The sequence below is a fragment of the Haliotis rufescens genome, unplaced genomic scaffold (assembly GCF_023055435.1).
Source record: "Haliotis rufescens isolate VD_foot unplaced genomic scaffold, xgHalRufe1.0.p SCAF_32, whole genome shotgun sequence".
In the NCBI taxonomy this organism is placed as follows: Eukaryota; Metazoa; Mollusca; class Gastropoda; order Lepetellida; family Haliotidae; genus Haliotis; species Haliotis rufescens.
The window spans coordinates 2,582,543-2,593,087 of record NW_025964024.1 but is presented as its reverse complement, the minus strand read 5'-3'; the positions used below and the strand labels follow the sequence as shown (position 1 = coordinate 2,593,087).

The window sequence follows — 10,545 nt, the reverse complement described above, 5'->3', positions numbered from 1 at the left end:
TGAGTGTATGTTATTTATCATAACAGAATGAAAATATAACACACTTGTTACCCGAGGATGTACGAACACCCTCACCATGTGAAGTCTTGCAGCTGTTCTATTTGCTGTAGATGTAGCTCCGCGAAGATCCGGGGTAGAATAGGTCTTCAGCAACACATGCGTGCCGTAAGAGGCGACTATGCTTGTCGTAAGAGGCGACTAACGGGATCGGGTGGTCAGGCTCGCTGAATTGGTTGATGCATATGATCGTATCCCAATTGCGTGGATCAGATCAATGCTCATGACATCAATCACAGGCTTGTCTGATCCAGACTCGATTATTTACAGACCGCCGTCATATATTTGGAGTATTGCTGAGATCGGCGTTAAACAACAAACAAACAAAATATGAAATAATTAATAAACATAAAAATAGTGTCTGAAATAGAATCAGCGAGTGAATGTTGTTTTAAGCCACATTCCGCGAGGCATGTAAATAACAGTTACTGGGTCAGGGAAACCGGGGCGTTGTTAATGCGTAAAATATATTTAGCTCTTGTATAGAAGCAAATTGACCACAGAAATCCAAATGCTACTTTTGGAATGTTATTTTGTAATAAAAGTAAGAACATGAGAACTTTCTATCACTTCCTTCAGGCAAAGGCCACACACTCAATTGATCACTTGTTTGTAGGATGCTCTTAAGGGTCAACGTCGGTTTGGCGCCGTCGGTCACTTCCGGGTAAGTAGGTGCTTGTATTACTTGTAATCAGAATCTTATAATATCGACACAACAAAGTGCAACTGTTCCACCCAACAAATAAAGCAGCTGTTGTGGTATGGTGAGTCGTATATTCATCAGCGATAATCCAAAAGCAATAAATAGCCATTAGCACAATATCCTAGCTGTAAATGGTTGACTCGCGCCACCAGTACATCACCTCCTGCAAGATGGGCACAGAAACAATGGAACGACGATTAAGTTGAGGATTCCATTGGTGCATCAAATAACAAACAAGTCAGCTATACTGACTCGGTCATTCGTTCTTCTCACTCCATGGCTATGTTCTCTCCGCGTACCATTACAATACAGTAAGCTCATATACTGTCGTGCCGTGGAATGGTGGCAAATCCGCAATAACGACATGCATTCCTCCATCAACAACTCAGCAATTTCCATTCGCATTGGGCGTGTATGTTGGAAAAAATCGATTTTTCTCAATTTCATTAACTATAGTTGTTCGCATACTATGGCGGCAACAGAATGGGAATCTGTGTACAGGCAGCGAGTCAAGCGGCAAGACGTCATCATCTTCATCACCATCAGTGTGTGTGTGTGTGTGTGTGTGTGTGTGTGTGTGTGTGTGTGTGTGTGTGTGTGTGTGTGTGTGTGTGTGTGTGTGTGTGTGTTTATTGTTTACCGCTGTACTCAACAATAATCAGGTTACATGACGGCTGTACATAATCTCGTGTCCGGACCAGACAATTCAGGGATTGATATTATGAACGACGATTGGGACACGTTGACTCGACATAACCAAGTCACCGAGCCTGACCACCCGATCCATTTAGTCGCCTGTTACGACCAGGATAGGTTGCTAGGGACCAATTCTATCCCTGACAAATAACCACAGTTGGTCAGTCTTGGAGTACAACACCCAGTGACACAGGCAACTCCCAGACCGTGCATGCCAAGATGGTAGTTCTTTTGTAGTTTGTATCGCACGTGGTGGATCATGATCTAATGAGGACTTGGTCACACACTCGTCTTTATCCCGCACACATTCGTCCCGGAACGCTTTGAAAGAAGGCGAGGTGTCTTAGTACACCTGTTGCACAATACTCAGGGCCATTTGCAACGTCTCTGTCAGGTCTATTGCGTCACATCAGCGACCCGCCGCAGAGATCAAGATAGCCATTGGTATGAACGTTCACTTGTGCGCATGACGAGGGAAAATGCACGAGGTGAGCACATCTTCTTGGTTGTCCCGGGTGCACTTGCTGAAACAGATACACTTGAGTCAGTTGTTGTCATATATTCGGATAAAGCAAGTGCAGTATGATAAAATAATTTCTTTCGTACGAATAATAATAAAAGCGTGTTTATGAGAATCGTCAATAATTTCATACGTCATCAGTTTCCAAAGCAGTGATTTTTACACTGACTGAAGGCGAATATGAAGGGTCCTTAGAGACAAAACTATGATTTCGAAGCGGTAAGGTCATTCATTATAAATCCTTCTTGACGTCAACAATGTGTTAATTTCATAACATACTGTTTTTAAACGCAGATTAGTTACCGTTTTAAAACCAGTTGGTATTGACAAATACCAAAATTTACCATGCTCCCAAAGCATTGTTCGGGAGTTTGATCAGATTGCAAAATGAACAAGGAATTCTTATAATTGAATTTGTGCTATAATTAAGCCTGGCACAAAGCTGTATTCAGTATACAAATAATGTGGGCGTTATCCGACTAAAACATGCGGACTTTGTCTCAAACTATTCAGATAAAGGTTCATAAAGTTTTGAAACGTCATGTTAAGAAGAAATTTTACATTGAAGAATGTATTTATTTTATGTAATACATACATGTGGCCCAGGATCGATATTGCTCAGATTAGTGGAATTTGAACATGTTTGCGGTAGATTTCTTTAAAGGCCTGAAATTGCATATATCATGCCAGCAGAAAATGTCTCTATACGATGAAATAATTTTATTAACTTAGTAGTCCAGTAGCAATGAATCCCTTGTCCAAAATAAAGAGATAATAAATTACAATAACACCCTTCATAAAATGATTTTTGATGTCTCAAAAAAAGTTTGGTTGCACTTTTACTTATTCAGATTTGAACATATATGACCCGTATACATTTGTACCAGATACATCGAAGTTACAATATTAGAAAAAAACATATTGTATCCAAGTGATGCTCCGATTCATCTGACCCCAAGGAGGTGTTATGGGGGCGTTAACTGCTGTTTGGTCAGTTAAACATGACACTTTTCAACCAAACAAGCTGTACAAGGTCACCTTGTAGTTTAATGACGTCAATCACGTCATATAACAATACATAACGTCCGATCTCGGCGGGAGATTCACCTTACAGAAACCAGTTCAGAAACGTTTCCCCAAAATGGAATGAGAATGGGTAATAAATACTTGGAATTCGTGATTACGGAAAAAAGGTCACTCATTTAATTAAATAATTTCAGCACACATACCACCCCCACCCCAGACCACCGACACCAACACCGACACCAACACCCACACCAACACCCACACCAACCCCAACCCCATAGATCGATGCTCATGATGTCCATCAATGGATTGTCTGGACCAGATTCGATCATTTACAGACGACGTCATATTGCTGGAATATAACTGAGCAAGGCGTTAAACCATAAACAAACGATAGTGAAGTGAATCGAAACGTGAAGATACGGATTGGATTAGTCTTCAGCAACCCATGCTTGCTGTAAAAGGCGACTATGCTTTACGTAAGAGACGACTGATGGGATCGGGTTCTTGGTTGTCATGTCATCGTATCCCAATTGCGTGGATCGACGCTCATGTTGTTAATCACAGGATTATCTTGTCAGACTCGATTATTTACAGACCGCCGTCATATAGCTGGTATATTGCTGAGTGTTGCGTTAAACAACAAACAAACAAACAAACAATCAGTGAAGCTGCAAATCCATGTGGTATACAGTATTCATTGCTGACCCAAGTTATGATTATTTGGGTACACTCGGCTTATTTCGATCCCTGAGTGGAATATTACATGAATTCACTGTAAACCGAGTCAGACCAGACCTCGCCGCAAATAGTTCGCATAACAAGACGCTGGTATTGAAAACAGTTATTCTGTGCTTAATAGAAATTAGGCGTACACTTCAATTTGAAGACAAAAGTACATTGTAAATGCAAGTTACACGAATTCCACCAGGTGGCGTTGTGGCATGTGATAGTCACGTGAACGAAACTACTTTCAATATGGATTCCTGCCAGTGATGGACGAGGTTGGTCCCTTTGGACTGAGACGAGCCGCGCCCAGTGAACTTATGACATGACCAATCCCTCCAGATTTGCCCACCGCCATGTCCATTGTTCTGTGAGACGGGTGCCACCGGTGGGGCAGGATAAGTTCAACTTTTCCCCAACACCTTGTATCATCACTGTTGATAGTGATTCATAAACACATACTTAAGCCCATGTAGCTCATTTCTGGTGTCCCCCGGCGTAATATTGCTAGAATATTGCCAAAAGCGGCGTAAACACCATACTTACTCACTCACTCATGCTTATAATATAATCAGAATCGTACAACGGACTCTCAGTGGACAAACAAGTTTAATTGTACATTCGAAAACGCATATTTCAAAGATTGCTTGGTTTGGTTAATGTAGAGAGTGAGCATGGTTTTACGCCGCTTTTAGCAATATTCCAGCAATATGACGGCGGGGGACACCAGAAATGGGCTTCACACATTGTACCCACTTTGGGACTCGAACCACTAGGCTACCCGCTATTCGTGAACTATAGGCAGTACACGGGTGTGGCGGTGTGTATTACCGCTTCCACTCTCTGTATCCCGCCGCTCACTTCTTCCACTCCAATCCCCCAAGTCCTCCATCACCACGCCTGGCTCCATCTCCACAGACTCCCCTTTCACACCACAACCCGTCACTCCACATCCACCCTCACCATCCATATCCTCACAGTCCCTATCCGCTCCATGGCCATACACCGATATCTATATCCTCACCCACGATCTCTATTTGCACCCCTGTCAAACCTTTCACTCCGTCCCTTCATCCCTTCCCCCAATCTCATCCTCTGCCCCCGGCCTCTCCCCCATAATTCCTCTCCCCATCCCACCTCACTCTTTAACCTGTTTAATACAATACCAAGGTGTTTGATAACGAGTATACAACAAAGTGTTTTTAACAAGACAACCTGGATAATGTGTTACAACGATCAGACTACAATGCGGTTTGTAATTACAAGATAACCTTGCATTTTATTACAACCAGACCAGGCTTTTTTATAACGACTAGACAACTTGGAAGGAGTTTTATAACGACAACACAACCAGGTATTCCCTTACAACCAGACCAGGGATTATAAACAACAATATACATATAAACAACAATACCAGGTATTTCATAACGTTCTAATACGAATAGACAACCTGGGAAGTGTTTTGTAATAAAGAGGCATCATGGGAAGTGTTTCAGAGTGACTAGACAACCTGGGAAGTGCTTTACAACAAATAAACATCCTGGGAAGTTTTTTACAACGACTAGACAACCTGGGAAGTGTTTCAGATCGACTAGACAACCTGAGAAGTGCTTTACAGCAAATAAACATCCTAGGAAGTTTTTTACAACGACTAGACAACCTGGGAAGTGTTTCAGATCGACTAGACAACCCGGGAAGTGATTTATGACAAATAAACATCCTGGGAAAAGTTTCAGAGTGACAAAACAACCTGGGAAGTGCTTTATAACAAATAAACATCCTGGGAAGTGTTTAAGATCGACTTGACAACCTGGGAAGTGTTATTTAAAAAATAAACATCCTGGGAAGTATTTTATAACGACTAGACAACCTGGGAAGTGTTTATAACAAACGAACAACCTGGGAAGTGTTTCAGAGTGACTAGACAACCTGGGAAGTGCTTTATAACAAGTAAACATCCTGGGAAGTGTTTAAGATCGACTTGACAACATGTGAAGTGTTATTTAAAAAATAAACATCCTGGGAATTATTTTATAACGACTAGACAACCAGGGAAGTATTTATAACAAATAAACAACCTGGGAAGTGTTTCAGATCGACTTGACAACCTTAAGCTTGGAAGTGTTATTTAAAAAATAAACATCCTGAGAAGTTTTTTTTATAACGACTAGACAACCAGGGAAGTGTTTATAACAAATTAACAACCTGGGAAGTGTTTCAGATCGACTAGACAACCTGGGAAGTGTTTTATGACACATAAATATCCTGGGAAATGTTTCAGAGTTACAAGACAACCTGAGAAGTGTTTCAGATCGACTAGACAACCTGGGAAGTGTTTTATGACACATAAACATCCTGGGAAACATTTCAGAGTGACAAGACAATCTGGGAAGTGTTTTATAACGACTTGACAAATTGGGAAGTGTTTTATAACGACTAGACATTCTAGGAAGTGTTTCTTACAAAGAAACATCCTAGGAAGTGTTTCAGGGTGACTAGACAACCAGGGAAGTGTTTATAACAAATAAACATCTTGGGAAGTGTTTCAGGGTGACTAGACAACCCGGGAAGTACTTTATAACAAATAAACATCCTTGGAAGTGTTTTATAAGGACTAGACAACCAGGGAAGTGTTTTATGACACATTACCATCCTGGGAAGTGTTTCAGGGTGACTAGACAATCTGGGAAGTGTTTTATAACGACTTGACAAATTGGGAAGTGTTTTATAACGACTAGACATTCTAGGAAGTGTTTCTTACAAAGAAACATCCTAGGAAGTGTTTCAGGGTGACTAGACAACCAGGGAAGTGTCTATAACAAATAAACATCTTGGGAAGTGTTTCAGGGTGACTAGACAACCCGGGAAGTACTTTATAACAAATAAACATCCTTGGAAGTGTTTTATAAGGACTAGACAACCAGGGAAGTGTTTTATGACACATAAACATCCTGGGAAGTGTTTCAGGGTGACTAGACAATCTGGGAAGTGCTTTATAAGAAATAAACATCCTGGGAAATGTTTCAGAGTGACAAGACAACCTGGGAAGTGTTTTATAACAAATAAACATCCTTGGAAGTGTTTTATAACGACTAGACAACCAGGGAAGTGTTTATAACAAATGAACATCCTGGGAAGTGTTTAAGATCGACTTGACAACCTGGAAAGTGTTATTTAATAAATAAAAATCCTGGGAAGTATTTTATAACAACTTGACAAATTGGGAAGTGTTTCAGAGCGACAAGACAACCTGGGAAGAGTTTTATAACGACTTGACAAATTGGGAAATGTTTTATAACGACTAGACATTCTAGGAAGTGTTTATAACAAATAAACAACCTGGGAAGTGTTTCAGATCGACTAGACAACCTTGGAAGTGTTATTTAAAAAATAAACATCCTGGGAAGTTTTTTTTATAACGACTAGACAACCAGGGAAGTGTTTATAACAAATAAATAACATGGGAAATGTTTCAGAGTGACAAAACAACCTGGGAAGTGCTTTATAACAAATAAACATCCCGGGAAGTGTTTCAGGGTGACTAGACAATCTGGGAAGTGCTTTTATAACAAATAAACATCCTGGGAAGTTTTTCAGGGTGACTAGACAATCTGGGAAGTGCTTTATAACAAATAAACATCCTGGGAAGTGTTTCAGGGTGACTAGACAACCTGGGAAGTGCTTTATAACACATAAACATCCTTGGAAGTGTTTTATAACGACTAGACAACCAGGGAAGTGTTTATAACAAATGAACATCTTGGGAAGTGTTTAAGATCGACTTGACAACCTGGAAAGTCTTATTTAATAAATAAAAATCCTGGGAAGTATTTTATAACAACTTGACAAATTGGGAAGTGTTTCAGAGCGACAAGACAACCTGGGAAGAGTTTTATAACGACTTGACAAATTGGGAAATGTTTTATAACGACTAGACATTCTAGGAAGTGTTTATAACAAAGAAACATCCTAGGAAGTGTTTCAGGGTGACTAGACAACCATGGAAGTGTTTATAACAAATGAACAACCTGGGAAGTGTTTATTAATGACTAGACAACAATGGAAGTGTTTACAACAAATGAACAACATGTTAAGTGTTTCAGAGTGACTAGACAACCTGGCAAGTGTTTTATAACAAATTAAATCATCGGAAGTGTTTTATAACAACTTGACAAATTGGGAAGTGTTTTATAACGACTAGACATTCTGGGAAGTGTTTTATAACATGTAAACATCCTGGGAAGTGTTTCAAAGTGACTACACAACTTGGAAAGTGTTTTATAACTACTAGACAAATTGGGAAGTTTCAGAGCGACTAGACAACCAGTGTAGTGATTTATAACGACTAGACAACCAGGGAAATGTTTATAACAAATGAACAACCCTGGAAGTGTTTCAGAATGACAAGACCATCTGGGAAGTGTTATAGAGTGACTAGACAACCTGGAAAGTGTTTTATAACGACTTGACAAATTGGGGAGTGTTTTATAACGACTGGACTTTCTGGGAAGTGTTTTATAACATGTAAACATCCTGGGAAGTGTTTCAAAGTGACTACACAACTTGGAATGTGTTTTATAACTACTAGACAAATTGGGAAGTTTCAGAGCGACTAGACAACCAGTGTAGTGTTTTATAACGACTAGATAACCAGGGAAATGTTTATAACAAATGAACAACCCTGGAAGTGTTTCAGAATGACAAGACCATCTGGGAAGTGTTATAGAGTGACTAGACAACCTGGAAAGTGTTTTATAACGACTTGACAAATTGGGGAGTGTTTTCTAACGACTAGACTTTCTGGGAAGTGTTTTATAACATGTAAACATCCTGGGAAGTGTTTCAGAGTGACTAGACAACTTGGAAAGTGTTTTATAACGACTTGACAAATTGGGAAGTGTTTTATAACACATAAACATCCTGGGAAGTGTTTCAGGGTGACTAGACAACCACGAAAGTGTTTTATAACATGTAAACATCCTGGGAAGTGTTTCAGAGTGACTAGACAGCTTGGAAAGTGTTTTATAACGACTTGACAAATTGGGAAGTGTTTTATTGCATGTAAACATCCTGGGAAGTGTTTCAGGGTGACTAGAGAAACTGGGAAGTGTTTCAGGGTGGCTAGACAACCACGAAAGTGTTTTATAACACATAAACATCCTGGGAAGTGTTTTAGAGTGACTAGACAAACTGGGAAGTGTTTATAACAAAGACACAACCTGAGAAGTATTTTATAACAAATGACCCTAGGAAGTATTTATAACAAAGAAACACCCTGGAAAGTGTTTTATAACAAATAGAAACCTGGAAAGTGTTTTATAACGACCAGACAACCTGGGAAGTGTTTTATAACGACCAGACAACCTGGGAAGTGTTTATAACACATAGACAACCCCGGATTTTTTATAACGACTAGACAAGCACGGAAGTGTTTTATAACGATTAAACAACTTGGGAAGTGTTTTATGAGACTAGTGCCCAGGTGTTTAAACACTCACAGGTTTGCCATGCATCCCAAACGACTAGGCCAGGTATTTATAACGACAAGATAATCTGGAAGATGTTTCATAACGACAAAACAACGAGGTGTTTGAACACTCACCGGTTGACCTTGCATCCAGTTCCGGCCGCCGTCGACGATGTTATGAATGTCAGAGTTGACGTAGACTTGGTGTCCCCCGCAGTCCCTCCTGGCGTCACGTGCGCGTCTGTCATGGTCCGTGATCATGTCTTCCAGTTGTCTAATATAGTCTATAGCCACTCGGAGAGTCTTCACCTTGGACAACCGCTTGTGTTTCGGCTCATACGGGACGTGTTTGCGAAGTCGGGAAAAGGCACCATTGACAGCTTGAACACGACGACGTTCACGTGCGTTACGTCTCTGCACGAGATGAGGGGGTTTCTGACTGTGGGGCACATGACGATATGGTGCCCCCTTCTTGCTGACCGATCTGACGGGGTTGTCAACTCTGGCCCTTGGTCTGTCCTTGCCCTGACGGAAGGCGGTGCCCGGCTGTGTTTCTCTGGGAGGGGTAACTGTAGTGCCTGTCGACAGACGCGAACATGCCGCCATGTTCGTCCTCTGAAGCTCGCACGTACTTATCTCAATCATCTGATTCCCTGGTCGCATGATCAGATCCCTCCGGATATTAAATCATTGAATATTAATGCGAACAGATAAAGCAGTTAGGAGTAGTTTAAGATTGCAATTACTGGTCGTTTCTTAGATAACGCCCCGAGGTAGATCGTTCCATCAACACAAGCATCGCCATCACAGCGGCCGTTACCCACACCGACAACGCTAAACTTCATGATGCCAAATCTAAATGGATTTCAATTGAAGCATTAGCTATAATACACTGTCACCACGTCATCAGCGCAGTGTCGCAGACGGCCACGCCTTCCTTGAGAAGAGGGCACTGTCTGAGTTGACAGGGTAACGCAAGGGTATATAGGATTTATACAGCCCAGACTGTATTGTTGGAGGTGTTTTACGATTGTAACCTGCCGCTGAAGACGGGATTCGTATATACATAAAACCAGATCTCGGGTTTTAGTTCAGTTTCACTGGCCCCAGATCGAGCGAAACACGACTCAAAGGAGCGAGTACTGAAACCAATATTCGAGGCGGCAAAGACGTTTAAACACGTGAGGTGTGATGGTTGGGGATATATGTCACACGTCGTTGCATAGAATGTAGCTACACCACAGTCTTCCGACCAATATAATTCTTAGGCTGACTTTCATTATCATTTTGTGATGAAACAAATGAATGCTTGCATTTAGTGGCACTCGTGTGTGTGGCGTTACGTGCTCT

The 10,545-nt window shown here is 41.0% G+C and overlaps 1 protein-coding gene across 1 annotated transcript; it reads right to left on the bottom strand.

Annotated features, from left to right (window-relative positions):
• Nucleotides 1–318: 318 nt before the first annotated feature.
• LOC124152074 (achaete-scute complex protein T4-like) lies at nt 319–10,002 on the bottom strand. Its single transcript, XM_046524819.2, has 2 exons — nt 9,331–10,002; nt 319–1,980 (listed from the first exon to the last, which is right to left on the bottom strand). The coding sequence occupies exons 1-2, from the start codon at nt 9,856–9,858 to the stop codon at nt 1,861–1,863; spliced, it is 648 nt and encodes a 215-aa protein (XP_046380775.1). The 5' UTR covers nt 9,859–10,002; the 3' UTR covers nt 319–1,860.
• Between the last annotated feature and the right edge of the window lie 543 nt (nt 10,003–10,545).